The following is a 19,885-nucleotide window of genomic DNA, read 5'->3' on the forward strand; positions in this document are numbered from 1 at the left end:
TAGAGGGAAATGAAATCTCGGATGCTATAGCAAAAAAATGTCCAGTTTCTCCCATGTCCATACCAGAACCAGCAATTAGGGTGTCAGTAGCATTGGTTAATGCTGCTATTAAAAACTGGAAACTAGCTTCCCATAATGGCAGATGACTGAGCTTTAATGCTGCTAAACACATCAAACTTTTCATGTCAGAACCAGACAGACATACTGCAAAATCTATCCTGACGAAAAGCGTGTGGGCATTCTTTAAGATGATGCGTGTCCATCTTGTAATGAGGAGAAGGTTCTGACAGGCAAGCCTGTAATCCCTTTTCCTTTGTGGCTGAAGTTTTCTTCTGCTGAGCCTCCCTCTCCCGTTTTTTGGAAGAGCTAGGCAACGGTGTCACCGTCAGGCCGACCATAGTCAGCTTTCCAGGTCCTCTCATTTAGGGAGTTACTGTAATATCTTTTCTGGCAGATCGCGCCATAAACACCGTGTGTAGGTTTTCCACTGAAGTGGAAACTTCCACAGATTTCTCTGTGCCTCGGCCACCACCTGATTTCTCAAAGTCGCAGGTGGATTCGAAGTCTCTGACTTCTTACAACTTGAAGAATTACAATCCTTTGTTTCCATCTTCATGGGTTTTTGGACACCCTTAGTGTAGTACTAAACTACCACAGGCTCCCCACCACGACAATGTGATGTCCGAGGGGGAGGCACATCATCTAACTGGCAAGAAAGCACAACTGCTCCAATATAGGGAAAGAATGGCAATCCGAAGGATGTTCGAATTACCGCCCGATTCCATTGTTACCCCAAACCTAGGCCTGAGTTGAGAAGAATGGAAAAGCAGAGATTCCGTTCGAGCCCAGAGTTTTCTTGGGAGCTCGACACAGAAATTTCAATGAAAACTAAGAATGCTGAGGGGCGCGCATAATTTTCACTCTGTGCATCATTTTCCGTCTCATTTTCAACCCGAGTCCGAATTCTCTTTCTGTGGTCCTGCTCATACCATGAAGATTTTCGAGCTCATTCTTGACAAACATTGTGTCATTGCCTTACTGTAAACAAAGCTGAGTTTTTCAAGAACTGCGGAACTATTTGGCACAATACAAATTGCGCAATTAATTATGAGAAACAATGTGAGAAACTTCACCCTCTCTACATACAATTGCAATGCCCTGATCCTAAAAGTAAAGTTCGAAAAACAGTGTATCTAACAGGCAGGACCCACATTCAATGAACTGGACTTGCGAATATATTGAAGATCCTTATCCGTACACATGGCTCATAGATAGGTACATCGATGGATCTCTTAAAGTAGACACAGTAAACCGATGTCCAGCCAAATCCTGCCTTAGTAAAGAACTCGAGATATCCCGGTTTTTGGTCAAAGTCCATCAAAATGACATCCCTAAAAGCTGTCTGACGTCCTGGCCTACGCTATCGCTCCACGTGAGGCAGGATCCGCCACACTTTCTTCTTCTTTTTCTACCATAATTATTGCCGTTATAAATTTTCTCACGCCTACCCCAACCTTTTGGTATAAAGGGCATAGAGACCATAGAGGGTGTAAGTTCTTGCTCCGCCTTCCAATTTAATGTTAACCACAATTCTAGATTAGTTTTAGATTAGAAGTGACCATTCTTCCTAACAATGGCTTCCTATTAATTCCTAACCTAGGCCTATTTTGAAACCGACGATTCATTCAAATGACGAAGTTCAAGCTGTTAATCACTGATGATTTCTCCTTCGGCATCCGCTATCAGCCAGTCTTTAACGTGCAAGGACGGAAATTCCAGAAATTCCAAGGAAAAATTGCTGTAACTGGGCAGCTGGATTTGGACAAAAGCTATGTTAAGTGGCAGCGCAATCGACTGTTCCTCCAGAAGAACGTCAGCAAATCAGTGCAAAATAGGCAGATTGACATGGATAGCAAAAAAGGATGCGCACTTTCCGCTGAAAACACCATAAGCGCCAAACGGACCGTGCTTGCATAAAGAAGAAGATGCGGCTAAAAGGGTTTGAAATAATAAATTGTTGGAAACATGGCATAATTACACTCAGACGTCTAAAAAAGGCTTCATCCATGGCTTAAAAAAAATAGAGAAAAGTAAAAGGAATCAACACGCGTCGCCGTTAGAAAATCATCTACCCAAAGATAAGGTGGGTTTATACCCATTTATATATATCAAAGGAAAGGCGAGCAAAAGATGGAAGACTAGACAAAAGGGCAAAATATGATATTTGCGGAAGTCTTCAGCGAGAACTGATATAAGATCAAACCCCACACGAAGGGTGGTGGAGTTCACGGTGAATTAGCTCCGAAGACAGCAAACAAGAGAAGGCTCTGGTCTCTAGTCTTGAGACTATGTGCTCTCTAGAAAAGGTCAATTAGAGGAGGTCATCAATCGTGAATGTCCAAAGGTATTCAATGCCCCGATAAGTATCACCTCTATAAATTCTCGAGACCAGAAACTTTCTGCGGTGAAAGTTGCCGTAAAAATACAATAACCCCCAGTGGTACCAGTGCTTAGACTATGGGTACAACTGCTACAACTTATCAAAGTTCTGGCAAGGTGCGGCCAGGTAAGTCCCAAAGTAAAAACTTGCAATGAAAAGGGGAGTTCCATTCTCTGAGGCCTGGGTCCGGCTATTATGATACTTATTCTACAAATTAATATGCACCGGAGTGCAACCAATCACAAATTGCTAGCATAGTTCGACGCGGAGGTAAAACCTAATCTAGTGCTAATCAACGAGCTGTACCGGAACAACGACCTAATTTCATGGCATCTCAACTTATCAGACATGGATTTAGGATGGCAGCCGTTTTCCGGTCATGCCCAAGGCCAAGAGGATGGATTTATCTGTATACGGTATTAAGGGTAACGTTATTTCACGCCAAATGAGACGATGCCAGATTTTCCAGGCAGACTTGATGCTGTAAAGAACGCTATTTTGGGAACGAAGGATCGGATCTTGGTTGGAGGTGAAATGAATGCCAGGCCGCTTAAATGGAGCATGCCTCATCCACACCCCGGAAGGAAAAGAATCTTATAAATGGGCTCGTAGTTTTACACACCGGATCCATGTCAATATCCCGGCACCCAGGCTACCAAGGAAACATCTCCAACGTAAGTTTTGCGTCAGAATAACTGGTACCATCGGTGGCCGGGTATCAAGTTCTGCAGGAATTGACGCCAAGTGAGCACCAATGCATCACATTTGAAGTAGTTGACGCTATTTCTTGGCGGTACCACCACGGTGGCCTTCCTAGGCGTAAGATCTTGCTAAAGTAAACTTCGAGGCATTCGTCGAAGCTCTTGGAACAGGCAGGGTTGCACTGGAGGGCAATTCAAGAGATGGTAGCGTTACAGGTGAGTCTGTCGTAAATTAAGTTATGAACCTGATAACCTGCGGAGCTTCCATGCCTGGAAGAACACCCAATCGTCACAAATTGTCCATGTATTGGCTTGACCTGCGGCTGGATTCCCATAAGCTCCACATTTCAGTACAACGTTTAAACACCCTGGAGGAGGCATGTACCACAACGACAGAGTGTAGATCAGTGAAAATGAGACTCCCCAGTGCGATAAACAATAACAAACCTCGCTGCTGATAAGATCTGGTCCACGTGGGGACTTGTTTCTCGCCCGGAAAAATCGTGCTCTACAGGAACCATCCTCACTTTACGCCAAATATATGGAACGCACGGTACGGCATTATTTCCTAAATATCCCGTACGAGTTGATGACAACAGCGTGAAAAGCGTCCAGGACTCTCCGCTTTTTACCATGAAAGAGCTTGACGAGTCAGTCCTCTCATTAAAAAAAAATAAGAAGGCGCCAGTTCCTTAAATAAACTAAACTATAACTCCATCGAGCAGACGTCCTGCTCGGCTCATTCAACGTTTGCCTGAGGGGTGCTGTTTTTCCTTGCCGCAGAAAGGTAGCAAGGTTTGCGCTGATCAACAAAAGGAAAAGAGACCTTAAACTGCTGCCTACATATGGACCATTGTGTATACTTGTCAAGGAAAAGAGAGTACTCCAAAAACTCATCAGAAGTAGAGTCGCTGAAGCGATACGTACTGCCGGGGACCTTTTCTCAAGCCAGTTCAGTTTTAGAGCAGGGAGATCCACGGTAGACGCTGTTATGAAGGTCGTGGATACGGTTCAGTTGAGGCACACAGCCGCCCATCTCGACGAGTAGTAATCCAGGATAGCATAGGGTTTGCTAAGAGTCGCGCCTGGTCGGTTCTGTTGTACAGGTGCAAAGCATGTTTGGCATATTGATAGGACCAGGATGGAGGACTGCTCGTGGTTTCAGTCTAATGTTGGAAAAGAACAAGTAATCTTTTTGACCACAAAGGGAACCCCGGTTTTGCGTTCCATATCGATCGAGAAGTTAAGTACAGGATCAAAACCTACGATGAAGTACCTAGGATTGATGCTTAACTCGAAGATGAGTTTTTTTCCAGCAAATCAAAGTAGCAGAAGATAACTCATCAGCTGGAATTTTCACATTAAACCGGCTAATGACGAATATGGGGGAACTACATCTACTATCTACGTCTATCTACATCTACTGGAAAACGTCTTCTTATGAGTGCAACGCAATCTGTTTTGCTCTATCGTGCCAAGAAATAAGCTTGTGCTCTTGGCAAGGAAGTGGGAAGTGTATCGTAGGTTCCTTGTCCAAGTGCAGAGACGGGGAGCTTTGCAAGTGGCGCTTGCCTATCGCACTGTCTCAGAACCCGATGTGACGGCGACTATAGGAGAAATGCCGTTGCCCTCCTTCTACAAGAGCGTATATGCACAAAAAAGGCTCAATGGAAGTGGTCGACCGCGAAGGACGTCAACGTACACTTAAAGAATGTCAACCTTTTTGACAAAGTGAATCAAGAAACAAATGGGCGGTACAATTCATCACCAATTTAGATTCGTGGTTGAATCGAAATCATGACGAGGTTGATTGTTTTCAATCTTACCTGCGCAAGACTAGGAAGACAGGATCCCGTATGCTGCTATGAAGTGGTGGACGGCACAGATCGCGGTTTTTTTTTTCTCTTTTTGAAGCGAAATTCGTCAATAATTTTGAGCAGACACAGGGGAACCCTCTCCAGACAACAGAGAGATGTTAAGGAGCGCTGAGCCGTGTTGGGCATTACAATTGGGCTCTTCTTCTTACGAAGAAGATTGAGCTCCACAGGTGGAGAACCGGATAACAAGAGATCCCTTGGGCGGGAGGGCGGAAGGTTTAGCCAGAATTAATGTGTCAAATGGTTCCAAGCTAGATCTCTGATGCCGGAGAAGTATTTAGTCGGTAATCCGACAACACTCCTTGGTAAATATATTAACATACTCTACCAACAAAAAAACTTTCCGGGCAGGGTCTTCTTCGTCCATTAGAATCAAATAACCTTCTTATCATAGCTTATTGAAGCTGATTTTATCTATGACTTTACCCGTGCAGCGAAGATATAAATTTCGCGCACTGTTCCAAAATGATCCGCAGGGTGTTGATGAGGTCGAAGCAGGAAGATCTGGAGCGGGAACGAGCCTCCTCTCTGTCCATCAAGTTTTCGAGATGTTCTTTGATGCATTCCACGATTATTTTAGCTATTATCTTTGCATCGGCACGGAGCCCATAGATACCTCTAAAATTGTCACACTCAAAACGAGTCCTCTTCTTTGGGATCTTGACGATCATCCCCTTATTGCAATCTCTCGGAATGGTCCCGGATTCCCAAGATTTCTATACGAGTGGAAGCAGCCGATCTGCCGTAAGACCGTGAAGCCCAGCGGCTTTACTCCATTTGTGTGCACAGATGACCGCTTACCTGACCAGCGCAACAGCAAACTCTCTCTTATCACGATGTACACTACGCTGAACTTCTCGGGATTTCGCTCGGTATCGGAGTTAGAACGCGTAATATGTTACATATGCACAAGTCTGGCCCCATGTTGGGCGCCAACTCGGTTACGAAGTGGTCATCAAGACTGTCAACCAATCAAACTCCCCTAACAGGTTTGCCAGTCGTGAACATCAACTGCACGAGATAATATATAGAACAGGATGACACAAAGATTTTATTCACCTGCCTAAACTCAATACAAAACAAAAGGAGCTAAATTTCCAAATGGACTAATAAGAGAGGGGACAAAATCACAAAGAAAAATAACACGCGCGGGATAGACGGGGAAGGACTATCCTTGAGCCGATCCTGGCACCTACACGATGAGTATCCCCGTTTTCCTTCACCCTTCATGGGGAGCCAGATGACATGGTGACCTGCCGCGGCTCACTCCAACCTAATTGTTTCCCACCATTATATTTGAAGCGGCAGGGTGTGATAGATAGCTCTCCCACTGTCAGGCGACAGCTGAGTCATACAAACGGTCGATGTTGAACTCAGAGGGGGTCACAGCTCCCTAACCCTGCGAAAAGTGGCGGGCGCAATAGGAAAGCAAGCAAAAGGAAGCAACCATCAGATGGTGATCCCTTTCCAGGCTGATATCAGCGCCCCTCCGAAGGATTTTGAGGTCCTCCGACAACTTCTAAACTACTGCTGCTTGGGCACAGTCTAGAAACTAATCATAGTTCGTTTTCGATAGCCAAAGGTGCTTATCGGAGGCGTTGTTGACTTTTCGGAACAATAACTTTTTAAAATTAGCGGGTTGCAAGCCCACAAATTTCGGCCAGTTTTAGTCGCCTCTTACCACAAGCAGAAAAGACTTTCAGGGTATTCTTAAACCTCAATTCACAGAGCAAAAAGGACGATTTTATTCAGTTCCAGAATATACACTAAGCGCAAAGTATGCCGAACGTGTACCTTAAAAAATCTATAGAAAATTTTTATCCTCTAATTTTTGAGGATCGGATGCCGTTTAGAAAAATAGTAGAAGGAATTGAATGTTTATTTGCTGTTCTAATTCAATTATATTTGAAACTCAATTGTCCTTATCAAATTCCCTTGTAAATCTCAATCGAAGGTAGTAAAAAGTAAAATGAAATGAATTATCAGGAAAATATTCCTGTATCACGCCTAATTTAAAACGAAACAATACAATTAAAGTTGTTCAGCTCGTCATAAATTAATTCAAATTCAAATTTAGCTTCCGGAGTTAATATTCGACAAAATAAAAAGGATTTGATATAAACCAGTGACATCTGTTGAGTTTAGTTCATCAAGCGCTCACTAATCCCCAACTAGGAACAGACCTCACTTCCTAATCATACGTTGCGCCATCTTCATGTCACCTTCCAAACAAAACCGAATATTACTCATTCCTGTCAGTTATTGTGCAGTTCGACGACGACTTCATCGCTCTCGCATACAAGTGAGAATATGGCCGCCGTGCGAAATACAGTCGAGTCACAAAAATCGGGAAGAAGTGCCGTGAATTTGCTGTGAAAACGTGTAGGAAAAACGATTTTTTTAATTAAAAACACTTGCTTGCAACAGGACCGACATTGCAGCGGACACAGCACTGCCACGAGAGCCTTGCACGACCGAAGAAAATTGCATTTGCGTAGGACGGTGACAACATCGACGAAGGTGTCTGTGGCTGTCGTCTCGAAAGTTGTTTCATTTTCTCGTTGGCCATTTCGGTCGGGCGTTATTCCGTGCGGTGATTTCAGTTTGGGGTACGACAAACGAGTTTTCTTGGCATTCGGAAAAGGCATCCGGACCGCGGGAAAAGTGCATAGCGTACGCCCAGGGAACCTGAAAAGTGAAGTTTTCATTGATTGCGCGATGGAAATCGAGTCAGATGTGCAATGAAGATGATCGTTGGCCGTTCTCTTTTGGATTACCAGTGACAAGAAGTGACACCGCGGTCGGCCGAGCGGCCGCCCTGCCAAGGCCTAGGAAGAGTCGCCAGCAGCGATCGGCAGCATCCTCAGCTCTAGTTCCAGGTGGACCGTGCCCGTGCCGGAGTCGCGACGACCACAGCCAGCTGCAGTGGGGCCTTTGGAATTCGGCTTTGCCCCGCGCTGCCGCTGACCGCCAGCCCAAGTCAGTTAGCATCGCGAGCAGTTGGAGAAAACTCAATTGATCCACGATGGAGTCGGCAGAAACGCATGAAATCAAGCAGGTATGTGAAAACGCGACCGGTTCGCGGCCGCCTGGCCGGTGGAAAGCGGCCTGGCTTGGCCGCGGTTTCCCCAGAGGCTTCAGTTTTGCTCCAGTTGCAATTTCTGAAAATTGTGCGACATTTCTGCGCCGCAGCCGACTCAAGCGCGACCCGATGGTCGGCACTTGGCCGCTGCCTACACAGCCAAGTAGGTGACCAGGTTCTGCCACCTACGATCGCATTCTCCATTCGGAAATCGGCAAATTGGAAATGACGAAAAGAAAATGCTAATGGAAAAAATCGAAAACACTCGCAGCCCGACTACGTACGGCAACTCACAGGTGACGTAAGCGCTCGCTTTGGTCGGGCCTTGGGGCTCTTCTATGGGAGTTGCTTCCTCTGACCACGGCGCTCGCCGCGAAAAGTCGACGCTCTCGTTCTGACTCACGGCGCGCCGGTTTCATTTGATCCATTCAATTTTCCGTTTGGCCAGCGATGCAGTGGCCAGTCGTTGGCTGCCAGCTGCCGCTGACCAGCGAGCAGGCGAACAGATGATTTCCCTAAATTCGATTGAAATCTCGCAGATGCGAATCGCACTCGTTCCGAGCTGCACTGTTTCCGGTCGAGGGGGAAGGGGCGGACAGGAATGCGGCGAACAGACGCCAGATCCACGTGTAGTCGCATATGACCGTCCGACTCGGAGCCGCTATCCGCGCTGAACCCCGCGCAAGCATTCTTGCAGTCGATGCACTTGCCTCTGGCGTCTACCGCTCTGGGCTTCTTCGCCGCGGTCTAATGGGCTCCAACGGAACAGCATTTTCCCGATATCCACTTGAAAGTATCATCACGTCTCGGTGGAGGCAGGGCGAGCATTTCGAGGGCTCCTAATGCTGCGATGATTTCATGCCTGACCTCAATCCATTCCTTTGTCAACTTATGTCATTCGACTGTGGCGTGCTGGGGGTGGAATGGCATTCTGTTCGCAGCCCACCCTCTACGCTAGTCCGAGCGCTTTTCTCATGGCATTTGGCTGTCATCGTCTCAGTCCCAATCTGCAGAAAACATGCGCCACGCCAATTTGCTATTTCGGGTGCTGGTGGCGGAGTACGGCGGTGATGAGTTCACTCGTTCAGAGCAACGCGAAATATTAATCACTCAGTGACCTTGCCGGGCTCGTCTGAATCAAAACACTGCTCACATGTTCACGGCTGCCGGACTGACCGCGGACAAATGTTTCGTGACCCTGACGGGAGAGAAACCTGTTAACAACTCAATGTCACATTCGTGCAATACGCATTTATCTGCCGGCGCTGACCCAGAGACAAGTGGTTCCGGGTCAGGTGGAACAGAAAATGGCAAACATTTCAGTGCTTTGTTTCGCGAGTCAGCCCGAATACGATTCAAAGTGTCGAATGCAGAAATATGGTCGGGAACCACTTTCATTAGGTAATGGCTCACATCTACGCACAATTCGCTGAAAGATCCCACATAATATGGGAACGTGTGACTGAACTCCACGTCTCAAGGACGGGCACGATATTTTTTCGATTCTTTCCTGCATTTTCTTCTAATATAACACAAAGTTGAGGTCAAATGCTAACATTGAAAAAGATTTCAGGCTGCGAATTCCGTCAGATGGTTTTCTTCAGTTGAAATGGCTATCGCTTCAGATAGACCAACTTTGTTAACAATGGTCGTTAATCCATAGATTCCACCATGCAACAATTCCTCTATGCATCCTACAGTTGACCTCTCCTCGCGCTGGACACGTCAGTAGCCCCCCACTAGCCACCAAACTGAAACATCGGAGCTCTACTCTGGCCTAAAATTGCAGGCATTAATCAAGGCAAAATGTTTCCCAAATTCTTTGCCTAATCTCTTCGTCCATAGCACCGCTTTCTGCCATAGTTTTGTTTCCTACCATTAGTGCCATGCGTTGAGAGTGTAAGATCTCTCCCTCTTCACAAGTGACGGTTTCCTGATTTGCACTATCATTTCTGAGATATATAGACCTCCGCTCTTTAGCATGGAGAGCGATCAGAATAACTCCTGCTATCCTACCGTAATGTTGGCTCCGAGATCCTTCGATAGGCGAACAGGATTCTATCTGTTGACTCGCAGCAGCTTCCTCGGCGTATTCGACCAAATGCGATTCATCAGGCATCTCAAGTCGTATTAAACGTTCCAATATTTCGAACCAAGGATATGTCGCTGAACCTCATTCTGCGCTGTCCTTCCATCATCTCGTAGAGCAGGGTGCGCACCTTTAAATAATCCCTCCATATCTCCAAAACACCTCCCTATCATCAGAGAACTAGCCTGGAACCGTTTGACACATTACTTTGGGCTAGCCCTCCCGCTCTCCCGGCTTTGGGAGCCTTCAAATCAGGGAATTCCTTTCACCAACGGGAGGGGAGGGGAGGAAGGGAGCTGTTGTTAGTTCAGGGAACCCCTTACCGTCCGATCCCTCTGCCGGCCAAGTTCAATCTTCTTCGTAGTAAGAAGAGCCCGAACATAATGCGCAATACGATTCCAACTGCTAGCGCTTTTCAGCATCTCTCTGACAATGTTGTCTGGAGAGAGCTCCCCTGTGTCTGCATAAAGCTGCTGGCGGAGGCCGTCCCACCTCTCGCAAGAGAAAAAGGTGTGTTCAGTGTCATCCGCCACTCTATTGCAGAACACACAATCAGGAGATCGCGCCTTCCCAACCCTGTGCAGGTAAGACTGAAAACCTCCATGCCCACTTAGAAGTTGGGAAAGGAAGTAATCAATCTCACCGTGCGTTCTGTTCAACCATGGGTCTAATTTGTCGATGAGCCGCGCAGTCCACTTGCCCCTTGGCTCATTTTGCCAAGAAAGTTGCGACTCGCTAAGGGTGCGTTGACGTTCTTCACGGGCAACCAGTTCTCTTAAGTTTTCGCCCTTACGGCGATAGATATCCTTGCGCTCCTTGGCAAGGAGGGCAACGGGGATCACTCCCGCAATCACCATCATAGCCGGTTTGGAAACGGTGCGATAAGCAGACGCCACTCGCAAAGCTCCCCGCCTCTGCACTTGAGCGAGGCGTTTACGATGCACCTCCTTGTCAAGGGCATCAGTCCATACCTCCGCACCATAGAGAAGGACGGACTGCGTTGCTCCCATGAGGAGACGTCTCCTAGTTGATATAGGGCCGCCGACATTCGCCATTAGCCGACTCAAGACCGCGACTCTGCGAGGAGCATTACTTCTTGATAATGGCGATTGTGTACCTCAACCAGTTTCACCGCTTAGACCACTTCCTCAACCGCATTAATTGTGGACCGACCCGCTCTAAAACGATATGGTTTTGGTGAGAAGTCTACCGCAGAATGTATTGGGTTAGCCAGTCTTAGCTTGATGAGCTTGTCAAGCAATTCCACGCTGGGTCCAACGTACTCTGAGGAGGTACGCTGATTACGTCTGGGATCACGAGATCACCTTTGCCTTTGCTTATAAACACCACCCTCACAACCTTCCAGACCGATGTAAAAACACTCGCTGTCAAACAGGCGTTGAATGCGCTGAGTAGTAAGTCCGGCTTGTACTAGAATACAAGTTTCAGCATTTTGCTGGGAGTACCATCCAGCCCTGGTACATTTTTGTCCTTCATCAACAAGACTACCTCTTCCAGTTTCTTTACAGTGAAAATATAGGCATTCCTCAGTGATCCTCTTCTCATCGATGGTGTCAGTTTGGAGTGATTCCTTCTATTTTCACTGCTTCCGTGGATCAGGGTGATCGATGCGTACCGTTTTTGTTGAAAACTTATACTCAAGCTCCCAAGGGTTCCTGTTAATGTCGCTAATTAGCTGCTGTCAGCATGCTTTTTGCCTGTTGATTTTAAGGTGGAGCTCCTTCTTCGCTCTCTTGTATTCTCCGGATCTAAGGGCGCGCTGTACAAACCGCCGAAATCCGTAACAGTTCCTCTGTAGACTTGCATGCATACCCGTCCATCTGTAAAGTCCGCCATCCACGTACAGCTCTGTCTGTCAGTTTCGCCTGAATAATTCGCATTTGACCGGCGGTCGTAACGTCGATGGATAGATTTGGTCTGTCTGTTTTGACTGAACCGGCCAGACATACTTGTTTAGGATGTGAGCGTAGATTTCATGTTTGTTTAGGTTTTGGGCGAGATTTTTATGGCCATCTTTATCGGTAATGAACCTTTTTTATAAATGCTCACGCTCAAATTTGCATTTTAACGCCTTCCACGTCCAGAGTTGAACTACGGATGTTGCGGTTTCCCTGTACATCGATGGTGCAGTCAGTTCAACTGGTGGGTGGGTGCATTGCGGGCTCTTCCGGTGTAATCGAAAGGCGGAACTGCACGTGAATGGCGGGTTTAACAGGTGACTTGTCATGACGGAGTCTCCTTTTGGGTGCCGATACATCGCAAGCTACAATGATAAATGTCAATGTCATTGTTCAATAATGATTCAGTCGCAGTCTTCTTTTGTCCTCCTCCGGGTCTTTTATCCACCTTGAGAGAACCTCGGCAAATTTGCCAATATCGATTTCCTGATATTCCACTCGGTAGGTTTTTGCCGTTCAGAACATGAGGAATCCTCATAGTATCCTCCACTGATGGTGCTAAGGTCCCCATAACAAAGTTCACGTCAAAGGGGAAGTGTTCTGTCCTGGTGGCCATCTCCAAGATTTCATTTGTCTCGTGAATCTGGTTAAGCCATGCCTCACTATACTGCTTTGGCATTATCCAACTAGAACTCTCACTTCCGCTTTTCGAATGTCGTTCTCCACGGTGCCGAGCAGATCGAACACAAATCCATTCAATGTGAGGTAAAAGCTGAAGAAAGTCACTTTTGAACAACGAAACCCAGCGAAGCCATCTGCTTGGCCATGTCCCCGCATTCGCAGGTTGACAGTTTTTCTCAATCAGGTGGCAGCAATGTCAGATATATTGGCGTATCACGGTGGTGAACTCTCTATCTCGGCACTGCTCGCTGAGTAGCAACTAGTCAGCACTTGTTTCTTGCACCATCTGCCACATCAGGTCATGAGCGGTTGCAATCCATTTTACCAAGGCGGACAACAAACCGTTATGTAACAATCTGGGAGTATATCCCTCTGTTAAATAATTTTAATTATTTCTCGTCTAGATTTTCGGTCATAGATTTGGTCTGCATGGAATCTAGAGGCTCTCAAATCATCATCCAGGTTATAAAGTCGACGCTGTTTCGGTCATTATTTCTCATTGAATTTTACGTTCGGACTAAGCTTAGCTGGTGAGTTTTGGTCAGCGGGAACTACATAGCCACACCACTAGGACCCCTGTGGCACTATTTTCTGCTTTTTCATCCACATAGCCCTTAAGGTCAACCGCAATGCTTATACAGTCGACGATTGGCACGTTGCAGGTCTTTGAGTCAAGTAGTTACCAGAAAACATCTTTTTGGGCACCGAAACGACTTGTCTGTGGTACGTATACGGTGAAGAAATGAATCATGCGATCCTTGCGAGCCTTGTGTTGCCTTTGTTCTGGTCCTTTTTCAAGCAACGAGCTAGTCGAACCACTCAATTGTTATTGTTTAGGATAGTCCACATCCACTTGATGTTGGACCGGAGCAAAAGGAGAGCAACTTTCTCTCACGTTTTTTGGTCCACGGATCCCTCGTTTGAAGCATGGCACCCAAGCAATCCTAAACAATAATTTAGGTTTAGCCTAGCTTAGGCTCAAACTATTGCCGGTTTCACTTGGATATAATTCCCACCCTTGGCGTGTTTTTGCGAATATATAATATATATAGGAGTGTTTTCCATCTATTGCCACTTACGGTCACGCTACTCCCAGGCCAGAGGTGAGGCAGCGTCTGATGAGTTGCCTCTGCCCCGTTAGTCCCTATCACTCAATTGTTGTTGTTAATAACTAGTATTAACTGCTGCGTTGAGCTTTAAAGGGTCATAATAGACAACGCCCTTCCAACCTCACAAAGTATAGAGCATCGTCTCTCCGTCAGAGCGATTCGGTCTTATTGTCGATGCTGTTGGTTGTCTGAGTCTGTTTTTTGTTCAACTCTTATGCTGAATCTCCTGAATCCCCCCCCCCCCCCTTGTATTGTAGATGTTTGGAACCAGTTTGCTGGCTTACTATCAATTGATCTGCAGACCAGGATTTGGGGGGGGGGCTTTTGTCCTGACCTTTACAAACTCCTGTTATATGCCCGTATGCTCGGCAGTGGATTTGCATTTATCCTTCAAATGATGTTCATCTTCCCACTGTGAAGAAGTTGACTCACTGTCGCAAGCTACAATGATAGAGACTGTCTTCTCTGTGACAATGTCAAATTTTTCTTCTCTGGAGTTGACAGATGAAACTCCGACCTTGAGATAACTTACTTCTCAACAATCTGGAAATATATCTTTCTTATTCTTGTTTGATAATGTTAATAGCTTTTGATCTAGGGTCTATATAAGATGCACAGTTTTTCTAGGTCTTAGGCTTTGGGCAGATGGAATCGAGAGGCTTTCAAATCATCATGCAACTTGGGATGGGTAGTGTATCGGTCGGCTTCTTGGTCGTTTCTCATCAACTTCTATGTTCGAGCCAATCTTAACTAGAGAGTTTTGGTTAGCGTGAATTACATAGCCATACTATCGAAAACGTCTGTCTCGCAATTTTTCGATTCGCGGTTGTCCTTTTTTTGGACGTGATCAATAACGTGCTTCGATCAGTCTCCGAACGCTATCTTTGTCTGCATTCTCGCCAGGTGGCGTTCATTATCTTCGAAGGCCAGCCAGGATTCGAAACCATAGGGGGCGATTTTAGACCTGAGGCATTCATTGTTGTATCGTTTGCTAAGGAAGCCGCTTCATTGAAGTTGCGCTGATGCATTCTGTGTACGCCGATGTCGCAGATGTGGATACAGATGTCTCTCGCCGAACGTCAGTTCTTTGTAGAAGGCTGCTTGGGTTAACAGCGATCGCTTTCCTTGCTTCCCAGTTGGCATTGTTAAACATTTGTTGTTTGCGGTACGTATACAGCGAAGAAATTGATCGTGCGATCACCTGATATATCATATTAGAGCCGCCTCTCCATTTGAAAAGGCCTCTTTTGGCAGCCAAAGAACTTCTTAAATTAAAGGAAAGGAATCCTAAAATTTCTTAATTGATGGTGCAAAACCTAGATGCTGACAGTGGTCTGTCCTTGATCTGTAAGTCTTTTCGAAGCTTGTTCGATACTGTAATTCATAACGTTATTCCCACAATCTCTAACAAGTTTCAGGCTATCCTGTCGTATGACTTGAGGGGGCGCTGGTAGCCCATGTGGCGGCTGCGTGTGATAGGGCTGTGGAGGGCCTTAAATTAAGCGGTTTTCTGGCCCTTGCGTCGGACGCTGTTTTCATGAAAGAGGGGTCTGCCTGCGCTATAGTTTGTCCTGAGGGCACGCATGTCTCACCTTTTTCTTTGAAAGTGAGTACAACTTTGGCTGCTGAACTTGTTACCATTTTTCACGCCATCAATGTGGCCTTCAGAATGGGTGCGGAGAAAGTTGCTATCATTACAGACTCTCCATACCTGTAAATTATTCAAACAAACTGCGCTATCGCAACGCCTAGTAGGTGAAATACATGCCTTTACTTCTGAACCCCTTTTTAAGTTACTAAAGATTCAATGGTGCCCGGCTCATATGGGGTACTTACTAAACGAACTCGCCCATGCTGAGGCTCGTAAGGCTCTGGGGTCTGGTCCTATCAGATTGGTTGAAACCTCCCCTGGGGATGTTCTTAAAGCAATTCAAGAAAACTACTGTAGAGAATGGATGGATGGATCAGGGTCTTGAAGTGTGTTAGAGTACTTCATTCAATACCGTTACGGTACACTGTAAGAGGCAACGTGGTCAGCATTGCGCTCGCCCGAGATTAATACCATGATTTGACTCAGAGATGGAATTTTAACCGTGACGGATAAATGTAGCACTTACAAGGTTAGGGAAACCAACGAACAGATAATTTCCTAGTGTAAGGATTATGACCGGCTTCGGATGAGTTTTTTAACATTAAACAAATCTTCTCGAGCAGCAATGTCTGCATGATTGATGACCTTTATATTTCTTTGAGGAGGCTAGAGGCAGATTATAACAAATATGGATTCTTTTACATTTTAGCGGCACAGCATTTGCTACTCTCCCTTTCCCTTTTCTCTGCATCGTCTTATCTGTACCCCTGGGCGCTCCAACAGTTCGCTGTTAATAGAGTCATGGAGAAGTATCCGAGCCACACCGTGTTAACTACCTTTTTGACTCTCGAGCAGCCTCTGCGTGTTTGTGCGCCAAGTTTTTACCGGCTTTCTGGTTTTGGGCTTGATCCAGTTTGGATGGAAGACACAGCCAGCCACTTCGTTTACTGGGACCTAAACGCATCCTGTTCATCATGATCAAACCACGATAATGAATTAAAGCACTAACCTATATCAACCCCTAATTAATATTAACGAACTCAAATTAATTATTACCAACTCAATAACGACTAAATGTTCATAACCTAAAACATTAATAACTAAAATTTGTCAAGCTGGTACGTGTCCAGCCTGTTCGGGTACACTAAAGTGTTTGTAAATGTGTCAGCTTGAAAATAAAGAATCGAACTTATTTTCCTTTTTTGGCCAAGAATGATAGTGTGTGTCTGGCAACGTAGGCTAAATGCCATTAATCCTGTTGGTGTACTTCTTGGGTGGTATCATGCCCCTATTTTAGATTGTTAGTCTGCCGGGTCTCAAGGGACAAACAAAAATCAACAACAAAATACAAGATAACACTATTGTCTAAACTCCCAACAAAACCTCTGCAATTTTCGATCAATCATCGGTAAATATAATTTCGAAACATATGTTTTTGAGTAAGGCTCGTGAAATGACGTATAACGTTCCATTCGGCTCAGTTCATTTGCATTTTAGGTTCAGTTTCGGTGGCTGCCAACAAATGGGGAACTCTGTTCGGGTTTCAATTCGGTGTCTATTTGGTACCTAATTGAAACCATATAGTACCGAATGCTCCGATGACATGAATCAGGTTTCAATACAGTTCGAATTCGTGTGCAGGGAACAAAAAGCAATCAAGACTTTTCCACACGCACGGTTCAGTTTAGGTTTTGACCACGTGACGAGTGAATTTTAATGGTAAGTTGTCTAGTTAGAAAAAGTTTCATTCAGTTCGGTTTGTTTTAGGTTGTGACCGAAAACTATTTGAACCGAATGGAACCGTATATGTGTGAAACGATCGTAACCATTTAACTCTTCCGATCTGACCGCACCAAGTTTGTTTTTACGGCCTTAATAAAAACAACAGATTTGTGGGGAAATATGCAGAATTATTCCAGAAAGTGATAATCTGGCCAACACTTATACAAAACTCTCAATTTTCATTGTGGATGCCCGTGTCAGTATCTCGGCTACATTAGCAGTCAATTTCATGGTTGCAGACAAAGCAATGACCTCCATTAGCTCGATTCGTTGAACTGTTCGGATATGTATAGGAACCATAGCAATTAACTGACCCAAGGATAGGATCTTAGACCGTATCGTGAAGACCGCAAATGCTTGCCATGACGTAGAATATGTATGCGCTCAAAAAAGTTCAAAAAGGAATTGTATAGAGTAGTCAGCGTCAAAGTCAGTATTTGAGGGTAACGACAAACCCTAAAAAAAGTGAGCAATGATCGTAAAGTACCCAGACCGACCCTAATCATCAAACGTAACGACAAATTTGCTAACTACGTTTCGCATTGACGTTTTTCTTTCTGGTAAATCTGGTAACCACTTCATATGGGCGAAATGCGCACAACGCACATTAAAACTACATTTCCTCCTCCTAAACTCAGATTGCAATGAACTTGACCACCTCATATCCACCACGACCACCAATCACACTTAATTGCAAATAAAATATATCGTAGCGTGGATACATATAGCGAGGAGCTCAGGCAAGTCAGATTTAGATTCGAAGCTCTTCCCATCCGTGTCGGCACGGAACTCGGCAGTTCTTCCACCTAATTGCCAAATCGACCAGCATCTTCGGTAGCCATTGCAGCTTCTTAGAAACACATTAGCGTTTCTTCTCCTTGCCTGCTTGGGAGCTGATTGCGATTGGTTTTGCTGCGATTCGTATCAGCTGTGGGTATTTCGTAACTTTGGTGAATATCAGATTTACATTCTGCTAATTGAACCAATTAATTTTTTATTCAATATTTGTTCGAGGCATGCATAGGAATATCTGTCTTCATAAACTCAGATGTCTTGTAGTGCGAAAGAAGATACGTTATGCTGGTCGGTAAATGGCCGGACAGATAGGCAAATCATTCCCGTTTGGTTCTCTTATAAATTTTCGTGGCGTTTACTACTGGGGGCCTTATTTGCCAAGCCAAACGGACGATCTGATGTTTCGTCGATTGTTACGTGAAACGATAATTTTAGTCATTGACCTCAAAAAGCTGATTGTGAAGCGGTAGTTGGATGCTGAAACTACGGTCAGATGGTCTCGCATTATTATTGATGGCATCAATTTCGTTTGTTTTGCGAATTATTCAATTACTGGAACTTTGATTTTGATTGTTTCAGAAAAATGGTTGCTTGAGAATATTAGACAGGCCAAGAAGTAGTTTGGGGTTGTTAGCACATTACAGTAAATGCATCAGTCATTTTAGAACGAGGTCAACTTAAAAATTTCCAATTTTTGCAGGTAACGAAAGAAACCACTTTAGGTTTTCAACCTCCTCTAGCTTCTACTGTGCTAGTCATCAAAGACTTATTCACTTCATCTGAAAATCACCAACTGCGACCTGGATATTCTTATCTTGAGCCATTTTCTATTATTCCAGTTCCAGTTTCCAGAATCATGATTTATTTTGAATTTCTTATTGTTGAGGTTACACTATGAGTTCCTCAGTTTTTTTCTCTCTGCGGTTCTCTTAGTGAAATGGATTCATCTATGTCTTTATTTCTTCGTGAAACTGTCTTCAACTCAGATAATCTATTCCTAAAAAACTGGAATAGTTTAAATCTTGTGAAAAGGAAGCTTCTAGATCGCTTAGATCATTCTAATCGTTCTGTAGGAAATCGCAAGCGCAGTGTCACGCTGGCGAGCAAAACGACGCAGCTCTTACATCCTCGATGTTTTCGAGAGTACGAACGTCTTTAGCTTCCCAGGCTTTAATTGATTATTCACTTTTTGAAAGTAACGAATAATGGAACTGTAACAAAATAGGTTTGACTAGATAAGTGCGGTGTTTGCTACTATCCGGAATTTCACCTTTTTGATTCAAAGTCCTCTACCAGCTCCTCCTAGCTCTGATAAAAACTCAAAAAGTCCTATATTTCGCATGTAGTTAAACATTGGGTTCCTTCCTAACTTTTATTTTAGGTTGAAGAGTATCAGGGACAGATGCAAGCCGCCACATTTCTCATTCATCTGATCGCATATCCCACGTTTCGGAGGTGTTCGATCTGCAGGTGAGCCATCATGCGCAAGCATAGCATTAGCGTCGTGATGTTGCAGCTACTCTCGGCAGTCAATAATTGCGTCAACAGTTTGCTGAATGCGTTTATTCACTGCTGCTAGGAAATCGACCAAAGCAGGCGTCATCATACATTATATGCGTCCAAATTGCATCTGTGTTGACAGTCTCACTAATGAGTACGGTGTATGTGTCTCAATCACCGGTTTTTTTAGGATGGTTTCTTTGCATGAGCATATACTATCGCGTCTTCGCGAAACACCCTTCATCTTGGGCATGGACGCAAATGCGATCTCTCCACGGCAAGATGACCCAGCGCACACCTTGCCACCATGATATACTTA

General features: G+C 45.0%; 1 protein-coding gene across 1 annotated transcript in view; it reads left to right on the forward strand.

The window, feature by feature from the left end:
* The first annotated feature begins 7,238 nt into the window (after nt 1–7,238).
* Nucleotides 7,239–19,885, forward strand: part of LOC119656194 (patronin) — a 105,968-nt gene continuing 93,321 nt past the window's right edge. The window contains exon 1 of the mRNA XM_038062552.1: nt 7,239–8,076. Within this exon, the coding sequence (XP_037918480.1) occupies nt 8,044–8,076 (33 nt within the window). The 5' untranslated portion in view covers nt 7,239–8,043. The remainder of the gene's footprint in view (nt 8,077–19,885) is intronic.

The sequence above is a fragment of the Hermetia illucens genome, chromosome 4, assembly GCF_905115235.1.
Source record: "Hermetia illucens chromosome 4, iHerIll2.2.curated.20191125, whole genome shotgun sequence".
Taxonomy (NCBI): domain Eukaryota; kingdom Metazoa; phylum Arthropoda; class Insecta; order Diptera; family Stratiomyidae; genus Hermetia; species Hermetia illucens.